General features: G+C 39.7%; 1 protein-coding gene across 4 annotated transcripts; it reads right to left on the reverse strand.

The window, feature by feature from the left end:
* Positions 1 to 491: 491 nt before the first annotated feature.
* bod1l1 (biorientation of chromosomes in cell division 1-like 1) lies at positions 492 to 16,645 on the reverse strand. 4 transcript variants are annotated; one of them, XM_017307249.1, is made up of 31 exons: positions 16,385 to 16,645; positions 15,863 to 15,987; positions 14,962 to 15,152; positions 14,368 to 14,844; positions 13,579 to 13,728; positions 13,306 to 13,472; positions 13,087 to 13,183; positions 12,023 to 12,149; positions 11,864 to 11,924; positions 9,257 to 11,765; positions 8,963 to 9,015; positions 8,758 to 8,875; positions 8,558 to 8,662; positions 8,430 to 8,473; positions 8,290 to 8,335; positions 8,145 to 8,207; positions 8,011 to 8,054; positions 7,838 to 7,910; positions 7,648 to 7,706; positions 7,504 to 7,558; positions 7,049 to 7,092; positions 6,802 to 6,958; positions 6,389 to 6,468; positions 6,100 to 6,226; positions 5,293 to 5,345; positions 5,164 to 5,209; positions 4,971 to 5,041; positions 4,766 to 4,865; positions 4,390 to 4,522; positions 4,068 to 4,139; positions 492 to 2,805 (listed from the first exon to the last, which is right to left on the reverse strand). In XM_017307249.1, the coding sequence occupies exons 1-31, from the start codon at positions 16,499 to 16,501 to the stop codon at positions 2,685 to 2,687; spliced, it is 5,685 nt and encodes a 1,894-aa protein (XP_017162738.1). In that variant the 5' UTR covers positions 16,502 to 16,645; the 3' UTR covers positions 492 to 2,684. The 4 variants fall into 4 exon arrangements, with proteins under 4 accessions (XP_017162738.1, XP_017162737.1, XP_008419168.1 ...); XM_017307248.1 differs by having other exon boundaries at positions 7,049 to 7,089; positions 8,963 to 9,024; XM_008420946.2 differs by having other exon boundaries at positions 4,971 to 5,038; positions 8,963 to 9,024.
* Positions 16,646 to 17,158: the final 513 nt, after the last annotated feature.

Raw genomic sequence — 17,158 nt, forward strand, 5'->3', positions numbered from 1 at the left:
AGTATGTAATCTTTACGAAAATATACTTTTTTACATTTTAAGACTGTCACTATATCATGACAGGAGAGGGATAATGTGTGAAAATAATGTGTGGTCTTCTTTCCCTTTTCTTTCTTGAATCTGTGCTTTATTTGTTTGCAACATTTGGGAGGAGGTGGACTGATTGAGCTGTCCACCTCCTCCCAGCGTGACTATTTCCATCTGAATAAATACACCGGTTCCAGTCAAAAACAGTCAATCAGAACCAAGAGGAAGGTCTCATCGCTGTCAATCAAGCTCACGTATTCGCACCAATGACGGAGAAGCAACTTACAGTTACAGGAGAACCTTTCATCAGCCGTCATCAGGGGACAGCTAGCTTTAGCATTCATGGTAGGCTTTGCCGACATGGAAAAGCTGCAGCAGTAGAGAGAAGGGGTTGAGGGGAAGGAAGATGAGCAGTACGTACATGAGTGTGAGTGACAGCGCTAAAACCCACCCACTGGCTCCGATTGGTTGTTTCTGATATAGCAGTGTATTTATTCAGTTAACACCAGGTCTACAAGGAGAAAGCAGAAGAGCTAAAAAAATTTCACAGATTTGTCTCATATTGTACAATTACGACAATGATAATTCTAACAAATATTTTTTTTAAACTTTCTTTAAAAAAAAAATAAAAGTTACATACCATCTCACATCCGCTTAAGCAGACAGGCTTACAAAGTTAATTTCCTGCCAAAATGTTGCACACAAATAAAATATGTTCTACATATTTCATTTTATTTGAAATATGTTTTATTAGAACTAGACTTAGGTAATCTTACAACAGAAAATTTATTATGTGTGTGTAGTGTTTGAGGACAGTTTATAATGCTTTATTAGTTTGCAACATTTTGGCAGGAAATTAACTCCATACAGGCTGGACAATGAGAGAGAAAGCCAAGACCGCGTAGGAGCTCAAAAGAACCACAGTTCTCACCACTAAAAGCCCAACCGCTGTGGAAGAGTGCAAAGAGGAAAACTGTTGCTGATCCAGGGCTCTAAGAAGTCCTGTTTGCTGTCTGCCTGCCACAAGTCATGCAGGAAACACTGCAAACACATAGGGGGAGAGTCCTGTTACAGAGACAATAAAACCAAAACAAGCAGCTGTAGTTACTGTGAAGGATGTTTCATCAATATATCTGTTAAATGGGATGGAATATAAATGTGCCCCTTTTGATTTTTACTAGTAAAAATTTTGAAAGCCAGATATGATTTTCTTCCCCGTTCACGTTTGTGCACAGCTTTGTGTTGGTTTTTCACATCCAATTCCAGTAAAATGCATTCAAGTTTGTGACAAAACACGGAGAAGTTCAAAAGTATACGAGAGCTTTTGGCATTGTAAACTATGAATTCAGTGAAAATTTATGAGGCATTTATGAGCTAATCAGGCGATGTTTGTCTGATGTGTGTAAAGAAATACACGACTGAACGCATCTGTGGAGTGATACTGGGGAATAGCTTCAGTCTATAAATACAGGAATGTATAACATCACCCACTTTAAAATAAGATTTAAAGACATTTTACTACAAATGGCATTTAGTTGGGGGTTTGATGGACATGTCATGTTTGTGTCTGTTGTACAATGTCTCTTTGCAGTAGGAAAACAAAATGTCACTTGTAATTTCATGTTAAAGTTAGGCATGTTTAAGACCAATGTTGAATGTTTTAACAAGTAGGATGCCTGATGGCTCCTTCAACACGATGAGACGGGAACAACTTTGATTTTGAGATACTTGGATAGAAATTAATAATTTTGCACTTCTTCCTATCCCATTTCAAACATAAACTGATATGTTAATGTTGTGAATAGAGTGGTTGCTTATATTTTCTCTCTTAAGTTAGTACAATAAATACAAAAAGAAAACTACGTAAATATCTGCAGATATTCACAAAAAAGGTCCAGATGAGAATTTATTGTAAAACAAAACAACTAAAAAAATTATAAAAACAGTGAATATACATAACAACCAAAACAAATCTCTTACCGACTACTTTACAATCCTGAAACAAATGTGTTTATTGGGATTTATGGCATAAAAACTGTATTTTATTTGCAGCAGCTGTTAAAAATGCCAACAGTTACATCAAAACTCCTGCAGCTCTCTTTTACTAATACTTTTTTTTAGTGGCTATATAAAAAAAAAAAAAGAAAGAAAGAAAAAAGTGATGGGAAATCTGTTTACTTTTCATTCACAGAATGAATAACAAGAAATAAAACGCACAGCAAAGATTGGGTGCTTTTAGCACCAAGTGTGTGTCGGGGTAACAGACGTCTGACTGAGATGTGGCCTCTCTGCTGACTGACAGTTAATTCTGATGCTGCCTATTTATCTCAAAGCTCAGCTCGGCTGCACATTAGGCCTTTGATTGGTCTGAAATGCTCCGGTTCACTGGGAATTACTGAATAAACCGTGGAATGATGAGTGTGATCCGAACCATATGGGCGCGCGGCAGCAGAAAGCATTCTGAGGGATTCCTCACTGATCCTCTGGTTTACACTCAGCCATCAGAGCAGAGTGCATAATAACATCCAGAGGCTTTCGATACTGACAGTCAATGAAGCACAAACAGTTTCAAAACGCCGACTGACTGCGAAAGTCTCTGAATAAGCGGAGTAAAAACAACACTGAGGGGGTGCGCTGCTCCACCGCTGTCAGAGGTCTCAGCGTTTGGCTCTCTTCGAAGGGGGCTCCTCTGATTTCTGTCCTCCCCGTGCTCGCACAGCAGGGGGGCTAGTCTCCGGTTTACGGCCCCCCTTGGCTGAACCCTGGGCCCTCGTCCCGCTGCAGGAGGGAAACAAGGACGGAGTGTAGGTACGTTTGTTAATTCAACGGTTATTTGTGAAGAAGTCGCTCAGTACCTGCTACATGAACACAAACTGAAGACTTTCCACCAAAAATATGGACTGAAACAACAACAATAACAAAGTTTTGCCAGAAACCAATTCCCTCAAAGAAGCCGTTTCAGATCGAGAGTAAAGAAAGATAACTGTGATAAAGAAAATAAAAATCTGCTCTAAAAACCAGCAGAAAAAAAAAAATCTCAAAAGACACAAAGAATCACATAATCAAAATGTATTTTACCATAAAAATGCAATCTTTCCAATCACAACCAGAATCATAAAGTTTCTTCAATGACAAAAAATATTTTTTTGACTTTGTTGACGTGAGGAAATAAGTCTACTTTTAGTTTTAATGAAATATGTGACTTTAATGCAGTGGTCTTCAATGTATGCTTAGACCTGCATAAAACATGCCTTATTGCAGTGCATTCAATGCAAATAACACACAGCCTCTTCATTTCATGTCTTTATTTTAAACTTTAGTTTGAATACAAGTGATGGCCTAATAATGCCAATAAACTGTTATTTTGCATAAAATCCTGAACTTTGTATGCATTTCTGACTGAATGTTGTTATTCTACACCTTCTATGATCAATTTATTACATGTTGGATTCATATTACTCTTTTAATTCTTTGAATAAAAAGAAGAAATAAATGTCAGACATCTTGATAGTAGCTAAATCGGTCTTGACTCCAGCATTAATGTACAACTTTAATGTAAAAAAAAGTATGACAAAAATAAAATAAATAAATCAGGAAAAATATTGGAACAAAAACTGCTTCTTTTTTTTTTAAGTATTGAACTTTTTTAATGTTTCTAAGCTGAACTTGAAGATGAATGCGTCAAATAATTGTTAAGATTAGCGGGTTTTTCCCCTGAGAGAAAATTCAGGAAAAACTCAAAAGAAATAATTTTTGACTTCTTTTCCCTAAAAAACAGGAATAGACAGCTTCTCACTTGAAAGACTCCAAAAAGCATTAGCAAGCCGATCAAAAAATTCGGCTCGGGTTTAACCTGTTTTCCTACAGTTCACGGGACAGATTTATTCTTTTCATTCTGGGAACTAATAACGCGAGGTTCCAGGAAAGCGTTTGAATAAAATGTTCTTTTTAGGGAGAAACGGCATCCGGTTGCAGTCACTTTTGGTCGCCTGCTCCTGAAAGCTCGTTGGTGCTGCTGAACCTCAATGAGACGGACTCACCGTGTGCCAGCTGTGGTCTCCTCTTTACCGCTCTGTCGACTCGCCCGGGTGGAGGGTTTACTTGGCTTGTTTCTGAGGAGCAGTAAAACAAAATTATTGCTTTAGTGCTAAATCTTCCCTGCTCTCATTAAATGTGATGAAACGACGTCAATGGGTTCTTCAGTCTGAAGATATTAAGACCTTCACTGATCAGATATTTGTGTACCACCACAGATGAACGGGTCCGTTTTTGCTTTCGCTCTTTCCAGCAGATTTAAGAAAAAGGGACCCATGGCTGAGGCTGATCTTTACAGTTAATTTATTAGAGAAAACTTAAAATTACCTTTCGGCTTCGAGGCGAGCTGCAGACCGAGTCGTTGTTTTGGTTGCAACTCCCTTCTCCCCGTCTTCTTTGTTGTCGCTTTCCTCCCCCTCTTCATCATTTTGCTCCTTTTCCTTTTCACTCTCCTTTTTAACTATAGAAATAATTGTTAAAATTTAAAGCTTAACATGCAAAAGTCAGTTTAGAGACGTCTTGAAAATCATTTAACAACACAAACAGCTTAACTTCATCAAAGTTATTAGGCACATCAAAGTAGAGATTTTAAAATATCAAACCCAATTTTGTTTTTGTTCTTTTGAGGGAGTGCGCGGATTGCATAAATAGAGCTAAAAAATATTTTAAATGTTTTGCTCTGTTATTTTTCTTCTTTATTTACCTGAATCATCTGCGGCGGCGGCAGCAGCAACAGCAGCTGCCTTTGGTGGCCGTCCCCTCCGTTTCTTTGGAGCTGCCTCTGGGTCTTGCTGCTCCGCAGACTGATCAAAAATAGATTTCCACATAAAAGAGAAGTACTAATAACAGAACGTATTAAAATTGGCAGCTAAATATAATCGGAAGTTTCTATTTCATTGCCAACATACATTATCTGGCTTCTTCTCACTGCAGCTTTCCTCTTTCACATCTTCTGAATGGCTCTGAGAGGTGGAGACTGCTCGGGGGGAAAAAACGTTTTATGTTTTATAAGGATTCATCCGTAACACCACAGTAAGCAATCTATGCTTTATTTCTTTTTAATGAGTTTCTCATCTTCATTTTTGTTATCTTGTTCCTCACTTTGTTCTTGTTCACCCTCTGCCAGGCCCTGCTGAGCCTCCGTTTCCTGCAGAATTGAAAATTGGGGAAATTAAAACACAACAGCAGCAGTTTGGTCCAAAAGTAAAAAGAAAAATTAAAACCTCTCACCTCTCCAGACTCCTCCGTTTCCTCTGACCTCTTCCTCTTCACTCCTTGTTTACCTGGAATTTAAACATGGCCTACTGTATGATGTGCAACGACAAAAAATCTTCTCATACAAAGATTTGCAAGTGGTTATAAAATAAACGTTTATAACCAAGAACTGCAAAATGATTTTTGCAAATTTCTTTGTAAAAAAACTGCAAAAATCAACTGTTAATTTTTAAGTTTGGAGATGTTACACATAACGTCTCTGAGCCATAAAAGCTAATTACTTTAAAAGTGTATTTCATAACTGAGTATTTGTCAAAATCATACAATGATAGTAATTCTGACTGAGGTTTCAGACTGTCTTGTCTTTTTTCCTTCTCATATCAGAAGAATTGTGTTAATCTTAGATTGCTGAGGCTCAACAGCGAAAACTGTTTCTAAAGACACATTTACACTTTACATGCAAGTGAAATGTGGGATAAATGATCTAAAACATTTTGGCTAATTAAAGGGAGTCTGTGGTCTCAGTAAAAGAAGTCCAGAGTTCTCCGATTAATTACAAAAAAAAATCACGTTTTATGTCCCCAGGAACACAGTTTTCATTCTTCATACGCAACTTTAGCGCCTGCAGAAGCCCAGTTTGCATTTCAGTCAGCCTGAATCCACACATTTCCACACAAGAGGAGGGAATTCTTTCTAATCACATAACAGGCTTTTTTTTTTCTGTGATTTTGAACCGCTACCAGCGTTTCCTTCTCAACTCAAGAGCTTCACTTTGCCGAATAAACTAAAATTAGCCCCACTGTGATAGTAAAACAAACTCACGCGTGTCGCCGCTCTCCTGGGGGTCTGACTTTCCAGTAACTTCAAGTTCGTCTGCAGCAGGAGAAGGCAGGCTGACTTCGCTTTGGCTTTGATTACTTTTCTGTGCTTCACATTTATATTCAGGGCTCTGAAAAGGTTAAAAGTGAAACTTTTTTTAAGGAAATGAAGGCATTTGAAGTTTTGCAGTTCAAAATTTAGTACATTTCTTATGCATTATGTGATTATTATGAGCAAAACACTTGCTATAAAAGCTGCAGCTCCACATAAATACATCATATTCTGAACCAACCTCTTCTTTTTCCGCTTCTTTGAGCGATGCTGTCTGACCAGCGCTGTCCTCGACTTTTGCTTCGTTTTCCTCCTGATTATCTAAAGTTAAAAATTTTGACAAAAACATCAGAGAACAGAAACTCAAACATTACCCAGTCCTCCAAGGACAGGTCAACCTGCTAACAGAGTCAGCTGTAACATAGTCAAAAACACTACCAGAGAGAAGAGAAATCACACTTCATTTTACCATTTCACTTTCTTATTATTGGGGCAAAAAATGGCACAGAATGATGTAGGCATTAATAAAAATGTTAATTTGTTTTTAGGTCAAGAGAATCTCAACTATATGCCTCATTGTCAAAATTGTGTTTGTTTGTAATGTCATCGTTTTCAAATTTGAAATATCTTCTTTATCAAACATGGCCGACCCACCGTCTGTTGCCTCTTTAGCTCCGGCTCCTGGACGCCTTCCTCTGCGACCCGGCGTCTTCTCCGATCTCTCCCCTTCTTTCTGTTGCTCCTTCTCCAGCTGCTCCGCGTTTCTGGACGATCGCCCTCTGCGAGGTGTTTTTACCTCCTGCTCACTTTCCTAATGATTTAAGATAACATAACCCCAACGTTTTAACCTCAATGTTTTTTTGACAATAAAACTAAAATCTGATCAACAGATCAGACTTGCCTCAACACACCGCTGTTCATCCTTTTCATCCTTGGTGCCGTCTGCTGTGTGAAAAATAACAGCAGAACTTCACTATGGCTCAATTTCGCCCACATTCATTGTTGATATTTTTATTTAGATGGATTTTCTGTTATGATGCATACGGTGATGTTTCCTGTTGTTGGATTTTGTAACACTGAAGTGTTTTAGCGAGTCTCAGTACATTTGTTGTGAAACTAACATTTCAGAAACAGATCACCATACAAACTGTAAAGGACGGTGCTGGTAGAGTGATGCTCTGTTAAAACTGACATTTTCCAAACGCTAACTTAAAGACACGCGAGGTAATATTTCAATCTACCTCGTTAGTATTAATTAATTTCTTGTATTTAAAAATGTTTCAAATAGAGCCAAAACAAAAGCTTCGGAAGCTTAAAGTTTGATAAAAGTATAATAATAAACGAAACTAAACGTACCACTTTTAACTGAAAGCTTTCTCTTACGTCCTCTTCTTCTTTCAGTCTTCTCTTCCTGTAAAACAAAATTGTTCCTGATGAAAGCCGAGTCATCAGACAAATATTTTCACTTAAAAATATAAAGCTGGATGTTAAGCAGCCCACCTTTTCTGACACGTCTGAGCTCTTCCCATCTCCCTGACTGTCTGTGCTCGAGACATTACCTGCAAGGTCCAGGCAGATACAGCAAAAATAGATTAAGTGCAAAAGGAAGAATATTTTGCAGGAGGAAGAGAAAAATCAGACTTAAACATAGAATCATATGCAAGAATAGAAAAATAAACATTGGACTCACTGATTTGTTTCACTAATTTGGCCTCCGGGTTTGTTTCTCCAGACTCAGCTTTGTCAGATATGTCAACTTCCATCTACACCAAGTTGAAGCAGAGAAATACATATAAATTATAATAATAATGATTACGATTGGTTGGAGCAAACTTTAGAGCTAATAAAAAGACTATGACTTACCTTTTCCATATCACCTCCCTCTGGTGTCTTACTCTCAGGTTCACCTACATAAGAAAGGAAAATAATTCCTTACTATTTTTTTTTTCATTTAAATAAAGAATGAATTTGATAAAACTGGAATAATTTTCTCTTACAATCATCAGTCCTTGTCTGGTTATTTTCACTATCCTCTTCCACTGTTTTACTCTGAGTTTCACCTATATATGAATATGATTAAAAATAAGTGGCTAAACACAATTCTTTGATTCAATAAAAACAGCGTATTTGATGAAACCTTACACTGATCATCTTTTGTCTGGTTTTCCTCCCCTTCTCCCTTCACTCCCTAGAATTTAAAAGTTGATAAGTGTCAGAACTTATCCTTGAAATGAACCAAAGTAAGTTATATTTGTTTCGCCGTAGCGTTGTTCTCTGCTCACCTCGTTGCTGGTTTCTGGGACTGCAGCATTTTGTTCTTCTTGTTCTTTAGGACAAGACAAGGTTAATACAAGAAAATGGCAGCTGAAACGTTCAAGTCAACATCAGTCCGCCAGGAAGTAAAACTCACCAGTTTTACTGGGGATCTGGGAGATTTGCTGAGTGGAGTCAGAAACCGAGCTCTCTCTGCTGCTGGTGATTTCTCCCGTTTCTGGCTCAACAACAGGTAACAACGCTGATCGGGAAAAAAAGGTTGTCAAACCGAAAGCCTATTTCAGAAGATCTAAACGGCAAACAAAAGTAGAATAAAAACCATGTTTAAGAATTTACCCTCATCTTTGTCTGCTGGTGCTGCTATTATTATTATTCCGTCTGCTGAAATCTCACCAGCTTCCATTACTTCATCCTCAAAATGAGCTGGACGTTTGTCTGAAGTGGATTCATCCTCCTGTAGAGAAACACAGCCATAGTTTTTCCACTGATAGCAGTGTTAATACCACTGAATGTTTCGGTGATTTAAAGCTTCTTTAATTACCGGCGGTGGAGCCGTCTCCGACATGTCCGACTCAACGGTGTCCGTCTTGGATTCTGAGTGTTCTGAGTCGTCCATAAACAGATGCAAGTTACAAGTAACTTTTTTAAGAGCTTGTTTTAAGTCAATAATTCTGTAATACTGACAAAAATTATCAGTTCCATTGGAAGATTTTTTTTCCACTTATAGCATTAGAAAAATATCTTGTCAATATTTTTTAAATTGTATTCATTGACTACTTTATGGAATAAAAAAAATGGTACTTTGAGCTTCAATGATTTATTCATTTCTACAAACCTGTAGCAGTAAGTTGAGACGCAGATGATGAAGGTTCAGTGGGACTCATCTCAACCTGAGCTGCTGTTTGAACTTGAGAGCCCAGCTTCTCTTTCTCAGCCTGCTGAGAGGCTGCCGATGCCGTAACGGGTGCAGGAAGCTCGGCTTCTGGTGCCATCTGAACTGGAGAAAACTGCTTCTCGTCCACAGCTAGGTGTGAAGCAGCTGGTAATCTTTCAGTTTCAGTGAGCTCAGTTAGAGGTGCTGCCTCCACTGGAGAGAGCTGCTGCTCCTCTCCTGCTGCAGCAGTTTGTTGAGTTGCATCTGGTGTCGCTTCAGAGGCAGTAAACTCAGTTAAAGATGCCGTTTCCTCTGGAGACGCTTGACTTTCCTCTTCATGTGCAACAGCTTGTTGAGGTGCATCCACTGAGACTTCAGCTGCAACAGGCTCAGTTGGAGGTTCTGCCTCCACTGGAGAGGGCGGCTTCACCGCTTCAGTTTGTGGAGACGCGGCTTCAGCTGCAGCTTCAGTTGCAGTGAGCTCATCTTCTGATTCTGTTTGACCGGGAGAAAGCCGATTCTCCTCTTCAGCCGCAGCGTCTTGTGGAAATGCTGTTGCTATGGTTTCATTGCCACTTGCTGCATTTGGTGGATTCTCCTCCTCGCCTGTTGCGGATAGCGTAGTTTCAGTGGGATGAAGCTGAACCTGCGGCGCTACCTCCACTGGAGAGAGCTGCATCTCTTCTTCGCCTGATGCAGCTTGTTGAGATGCAGTAGTTTCAGGCTCAGTTTGAAGAGACTCTTCCTCTGGAGAGAAAAGGGCGTCTTCTTCTGTGGCTGCTGATTGCTGACTTGCTTGATTGAGCTCCACTGGAGTGACCCGCTTCTCCTCCTCGGTTGCGGCCGTTTCAATCTGCTGTGGATCCGGCGAACGCCGCGGCGACTCCCCCCTCATGTCTTGGACAATTAGGGCGGATGAAACCGTGCTGTCCGGATCCATGGAGAGCAGCGTCAGAGCGGCCTCCTTCATCTTCATGTCGGCGTCCTGAAGCTCCATCTCGGGAGTCACTACCTCTTTCAGGCCTGCAGATGGAAGCCTGGCCTCGGCTGACGTACAGACGTCCATGAGCGCCAGCAGGGCGTCGGCCTCGGCCGGTACCCCCGGCATCTCACAGAGCCGTGACTCCGTCTCTCCCTCGGACGGCTCCGGGGTGATGTCACTTAAAGCGTCGCAGGTGTCGTCTGAGAAGGACGTGGCGACCGTGGCGGCGACAGGATCAGACTCGGTGTTCGTGTCTTGTAGAGGATGTTGTTTCTTCGGTGGATCTTCCATCTCGACGGCTGAAGACTTGGCGGATTGATCCGAGGTTTCCGCTCCGTCGTCTTTCTGTGGTTTGTCTTCTGGACTCTCGCCCTTCTTTTCTGGAACTTTGTCCTTCTTCTCCAGCTTCTTCTTAGAAATTTTAAGCTCTGGTTTCTCATGTGAGGCGTCTTCAGACACTTTCTTCTGCTCTTTAGTGTTTCCATCTTTTTTCTTCTCTTTTGCTGCTTCAGGTTTACAGACAGCAGATCCTCCAGCGCTTCTGACATCGGGACTTTGAGATTTCTTTTCTGTCTTCACTAAGAGTGAAGACTTTCCCTCTTCTTTGGATTTTGCCTTTGGTTTTTCTGCACTCTTCTCTTTATCTGCAGGCTTAGCTTTTTTAGGATCTTTGTCAGCTTCGGTGTTTGGTTTCTGTGTCTTCTGACTCTCTGCTTTACTCCGTTCTTTCTCACAGTCTAGCTTAGATTTGGGTTTGTCTCCTGGCCTGTCCTCAGAGTGACTCTTTGACCTTTTCAACCCTTCCTTGGAGTGTTTCTCTCTCTTCTTGACGTCAGAGCCAGGCTCCTTGTCAGAGCGATCCTCAGAGGACCCTGCAGAATCTGGGCGAAGCAGCTGCTTCAGATCACTTTTAAAGGCAGATTTGTCCAATTTAGCTTTTTCCTTTTCTTTGCTCTTCTCTTTTTCTCTTATTTTCTCCTTCTCCACAGACCCTCCTTTTATCTTCCTGGCATCTTTAGCCCCTCCTTCGTCAGTGCCGTCTTCTGTCACCTTTCCTTCTCGAGTACTTCCAGAGATTTTCTTCTCAGTTTTGACCTTAAGCTTCTTCTCGACTTTTTCTTCAGAAGAAACTTTAGCACTGCTGTCCTTCTGCAGAGGTTCTTCCACCGGATGCTCAGATTTCTTCTCGTGTTTCTGTTTGAGCTTGGAACGTTCATCAGACTGACTGCGCTCCTTCTCCTTGCGTTCTTTGCGGGGCAGACGGTCAAATTTTCCAAACGAGCGATGCTTGAGTGCCTCTTGGGAGCCTTGTTCCAGATCCAGGATGAAGGAGTGAGTCTGGCTTTTGTCAGGAAGCTTCTTTGTGTCGCAGGAATCTTCAGAGACACCGCCACTCGTCCGCCCAAGTCGGTCGTCAGACGAGGCAGACTCGGACAGATGTCTCACTAGTTTAGCTTGTGGGGTCTTTGAATTCAAGGGTTTCACTTCCTGGATTTCAAAACAACAGGACAAAATGGAGGTTTGTAACAGCTCACCTATCCAAATGACAAACATGTTTGATCCTCTTTCTGTTGGCGTTCTCATACCACTTTCCGGGATATTTCTCCTGCTTCTCCTTTTTTCTTGCTTGAAACATCTCCCTCTTTTCTGGAAGACATTTACAACATTTTTAAAGCTTAGAAATCATCAAAAAAAAAAATCTAAAGTGCTTGCTGTTTTTAGAAGTGGAGCTTCTAGTAACACACCTTGAGTCTAGTTTCCTCTTCCTGTTGAGCGCCATTTTTTTCTCCAGGACCTTCTTCTCTTTGCGGGCTTCTTTGGCCTTAGGGCTCTCCACTCCAGCAGCGTCAGAAATCTTTGCTTTTTTGCTGTCTGTTTAAGATAAAAAGATGCTAAATGATGCAGTAGATTCACACAGCAAAGGAAATTACAACATGGTATTCAACACTTTAAGACGTGTGCAAAATATTTGAATTTAGCTCGTCTCAGTCACGCTCTGGTCGGAAGGAGTCCATCTGTGAACATCAATTTTCTAGTCTTTTCACAGATTCTTGGAGATAAAAGTCTGAACTTTGACTAGGCCATTCAAACACATGAACAAGCTATGATATAACAAGGTTTCGGCTTTCTTCCACGTGTTTTCTGTTACACTGACAACATATAAAATCTTACTAAGTATTTGAAATACTAACACTTGAAATAAGACAAAAGTAACTCACAGTAACTTTTCAGCAAGATATAAAAGTAGGCCAATAATAACTTCATATTGATGAAAAGGTTTTAATTCAACTGGCAGATTCTTCGTACTTATAACATGGGAAAAATTGTCTTATTATAAGGCAAACAATATGGAACTAGTTATTTTCAATATTGAGGAATTATTTACTTACAACAAAGTAGTTTATATTATTTCAAGTGTATTAAGATGTTTGCACTGTAAACTAGACCAAAAATACTTAATAGGTCAAAAATTTAAATACAAAAAAATAAATAAATAAACAATAAAAAAAACATGTATTATTTTCATTCCACTTCATAGAAAATGTCACTACAATACATTGAAGTTTGTAACTGGAATATGACAAAGCATGTCCAACTATTTAACTAGAAAATGTGGGAATGAAATAAAGAGTGTAGAAAAGTAATTGTTGGGGTAATGTTGACCTAATTAAAGCCTGGATTGAGGGTAAATTAATTGGAAATAACAGATGCTCTAAAACAAAAATTACATTTGTGTGTTTTGGTTGAAATTGTACGAAGAATGTTCCTTTTACGCATCATTCCAAGACAAAGACCCAAATAAACTCACCTTGCTCTTCAGCCTGCACAGCTTTCTGTTTGCGCTTCTCCTCCATTCGCTCTCTGTTCTGCTGCCTCTTCAGTAGCCTTTCTTCTTTGTCTTTTGCCTGATAAATCAACAAATCAAAAAATTTACATTTTCTTTGTGCGACCGCGCAGCTTAAAAATGTACTATCAACATGAAAAACAAAAGTTCTGGTCGTTTAAACCACATTTTTTGTGAACTCACAGCAGATCTGCGACGCTCCTCCACAGTGACCTCATCATCCGAGTCGCTATAGTAACGAGAGTAGAGGAAGGGTTTGTGGACATATGCTTTACGGCGGGGTTTACGCTCCCTGTCTTCGGCTTCCGCGTCCTCACTGGTGTGTTTCCTCTCCGCTTTCTCACCTTCATCTGCAGACAAATCAACATGCACACTAGAACAAAAAAGCTCTAACTCTGACTCTTTATAAAAAGTTTCAAATTATTTTAGCAAAAATGAAGAACTGGAGGCAGAGACCATCTGGCGGAAGCTGGCCCTCTTCGGAAGAATCGGAGAGCTGCTCCTCCACGTCACTTTCCTCCTCGAAAGAGGAAAGGTCGCTGGTGTGGACGGAGCTCACCGTGATGTCACTCAGGCCTTCGAGGTCCGAGTCCTCCAAAGAGTATTCTGCAAACCAAATAAACACAATCATATCAAATCTTTGTTTAGCCTGAAAAAAACATATTGGTATATGGACTAGATCTCTACTGATCTCGTTCTTTTGGTCCTCATCCACACCTCATGACCAGAGGTAGGAGCGGCAGCAAAGATTTTTGACCCATCTCTTACTTCCTTTCAATAACTGAACCCGGGCCGATCTGATCAGCCACAAATACATCTATCCACCTACTTGCTTCATAAGAATAGCCCCCTTGTAATAAGGCACCAAGGTTTGTAAACGCCTCCAGGAAGAGACTGTAATATTTCTATCATTTCTACAACAAGAATATAAACGATATCTTAGAAATAAAATAGTAGGAAAATAGCTAGATTTGATAATAAATTATTTCCTTTTCTTTAACTTTCCAAAACTAATCAATGAATGAACACATTTAAAACATGAGAATTAAAAATTATGTCACAAAATGTTATGTTTGTAGTGGAAACACCCTTCTTTAAAAAAAAAAAAACAAGTATAATGAAATGGTTTATTAAGAACTTTGATTGAAAAACAAGAAAATAAATATCTCTATTAACACAAATGTACTGTACTCAGTGAATTATGCAGTTGTTTGTCCATACAACATAAAAATAAAGGGAGCTCACCCTCTTTGATCCGCTCTCTGGCTTTCTGCTTGGCTTGACTCGTAGATTTCACTCCCTCATCATCAGACTTCTCATCCGAGACCTTCTCACTCACTTTGCTTGTAGGTTTTTCTTTCTTTTCCTCTGCTTGCGCCGGAGCTCCTGCTTCCTCCTCCTCAGTTTTAACCTCCTCTTTTAGTTGTTCTTTTTCCTCTTCCATCTGCTCTTCTAAGTTCTCTGTCTTCACTTCCGCTGTTTGGATTTCTCCTCCCACTGCCTCCTCCAGCGCCCTTCCTTCCTGGTTATCGTCACTTTCTTCAACAACCTCCATGTCTTGCTCGTTTTCCTCCACCAGCTCCATTGGTTCATCCAGAACTTGGGTTTTACCGCCTCTTTCGGCTGCTGAGCTGGTCCTGACGTTTGCCTCCTGATTAAGAGAAGTTATGGTATCCAGGATGGACATGGCGTTGCTGCCGGGAGTTGAAGCTGATGATGAAGCTGTGGACAAATCAATACGCGTTTAAGACCATTTGTGAATTTTGTAGCAGAGTAAACAGAAAGAGATTATTCTGCAGTCATAGAAAGCATCAAGGGAATTTAGGAAAAGTTACATACGTTGTTCAGGAACGCTGCTGTCCGTCTTGATCTCTGCTGGTGTCAGAGGAAGTGGCGGCTCCTCCGGGCAGCTGCCCGGAGACAGAAATTCACGGACCACCCTCTCCACCTGCGGCCTGAAGATGTGATTGACTTTGGGATCAACCACCTGGGCCACAATCCTGTCCACCCCCTGCTCCAGCATTCCAGATCTGTGAGGGAAACAAATACAAGTGTCAGAAAATCACATATTCATGTAACTGAAACCAAATATTAACAAAGATTGCATCAAAAAAAAAAAAAAAAAAACTATACACCACTACTCTTTTTTTCACTGTCTGAGATTAAACCAGACAAAAATGTTCCTGTTTTAGATCAGCTAAATTATTTCAATTTCCTAAATGTTAGAACTAATTTCATTTTCATAACGCCACTTTGCGTGTTGTGTTATGCTGAGGAAGACCCGATGGCTCTTGAGATGTTGCTTCAATACTTTTACATAATATTCTTTTCTCGTGCTGCTGTCTATTTGAACTTTCTTTGCTGTGTATAATGACACTTGTAGCAGCTTCAGCCAGGATTTTCAAGAGGTCTTTTCCTTTTGTGCGGGAAAAAAAAAGTGTATTTTTTGGAAATAGTAGCCACCGCCTCCTGCCTAAACAGCAATGTGTCCATTCTCATGTGGTTTATACTTTCAGATAAACGTGGTACTTTGAGGAAAATTGTGTCAAGAGTAATCTTAGTGTATGTATGTTTCTGACTTTGAAGAAGTAATAAAAGTGACTAAAACGTTCTGGCTGATGGAATAAAATACCATGCCTTTATGATAAATATCTGGCTTCAAAAGTACTGATTATTAAAAAAAAACGTGTTTTCTTAAAAAAAAAAAAGATATAAGAAAATGTACAGTTTTTCCCCTTACTGCAGAACGAGCTGCCGGATGTTGTTTCTCAACTGGTTTTTGTTCAGATGAGGGCTCCATGTGTGATTAGAGAGGTGATTGGAGACAAAGTTGTCCACTCTTTGCTTCAGGTTCAAGTAAGCTGGCTGCAAAACATTAATCACAAGTATTTCGCAAATATCCACTCACAGACAAACTAAAAGCTACAAAGTCATCTACAAAGTGGGCATGTTGACAGTAGTTGCTTGAGGACCCCAAGAAACTCATTGTCACAAGTACAATGCGGTGGGTTCTGTAAAGATTTAATAATCTTGTATTTTTCATTTACAACTAATTGAGATTCAAATAAAATTGTAGAGTCATTTTGAGACAAATCCGATGAGGGAAAAAGAGCTCACATTGAGGAACTAGCAAAATATATTTAGTAAACATGATACGGATTGAAAATACTAATAAAACACAACAGAACATCTACTTAAACTATAATCTTTTCATGAGCAGTATAAACACTGATACAGAAGAAGTTATGATTTCGACCGTTACCTTTGTATCAACGTCTGCTAGACAGTCCCTCCTGAACTGGTCGAAGAGTCCCTGTGTTTTTAAATGACTGACGATCATTGAGACCAGCTGCGGGTCCCCCGGAGGTAAACCAGCCATGTTTCAGTGAAACCTGGCTATATTTTATTTGTTAAAGTAGTAGAGAAATTGAATTAACATCAGGGGATGTCCCATAGAAGAGCACAAGCTATCTGTTTGGGGATGTGACGTCCACCAGAAAAAAAAGCGCTTCGAGAATGAGCCGGAAGAACTTGGTTTGCCCCGCCAAAATAAAAGTCTAATATTCAGCTAAAGAACAAAATTCCAAACTTTTGAAGGATCTTTTAAAGATTTTTTTTTATTTAGTGCGTTTTGTCAGTGGTAGTATTGTCTATTACAAACTGTGTTGAATGTTTTTAGATGTATGTCTTTTCAAACATTCATTAAAGCAGTGCGGATCAGAACTGTAATCGATTCTATTGAAGTATCCAAAAACCTCTTTAACCTCTCCTAATGACGACTAAAACTTGCTTAAAACTATGCTTAAATATGATTCCATCACTTCAAATCGATATCACTCATCCACTTAATTTTTTTTTTTTTTTTTTGCTGATTGTTAATGTAACCTTTTCTACCGTTGTGTATGACTGGAAATATATTTTTTTCTGCTGTCAATGCGTACGTTTTAAAACCAGAGCGCCCCCAAGTGGCGTCAAATTCTGTCTACAAAAAAAGAAGGTATGTCTCAGCAAATTAATTCGATTCTATGTCTCAGCA

The sequence above is a fragment of the Poecilia reticulata genome, linkage group LG10 (assembly GCF_000633615.1).
Source record: "Poecilia reticulata strain Guanapo linkage group LG10, Guppy_female_1.0+MT, whole genome shotgun sequence".
NCBI lineage: Eukaryota > Metazoa > Chordata > Actinopteri > Cyprinodontiformes > Poeciliidae > Poecilia > Poecilia reticulata.

Coding starts and splice junctions, on each gene's coding strand:
- bod1l1 (XM_017307247.1), bottom strand. CDS start 16,501: ATGGCTGGTTTACCTCCGGGGGACCCGCAGCTGGTCTCAATGATCGTC. Junction 15,153..15,862: donor ATCCGGCAGCTCGTTCTGCA/GTAAGGGGAAAA, acceptor TTTCCCTCACAG/ATCTGGAATGCTGGAGCAGG. Junction 8,055..8,144: donor CCAGACAAGGACTGATGATT/GTAAGAGAAAAT, acceptor TTTCTTATGTAG/GTGAACCTGAGAGTAAGACA.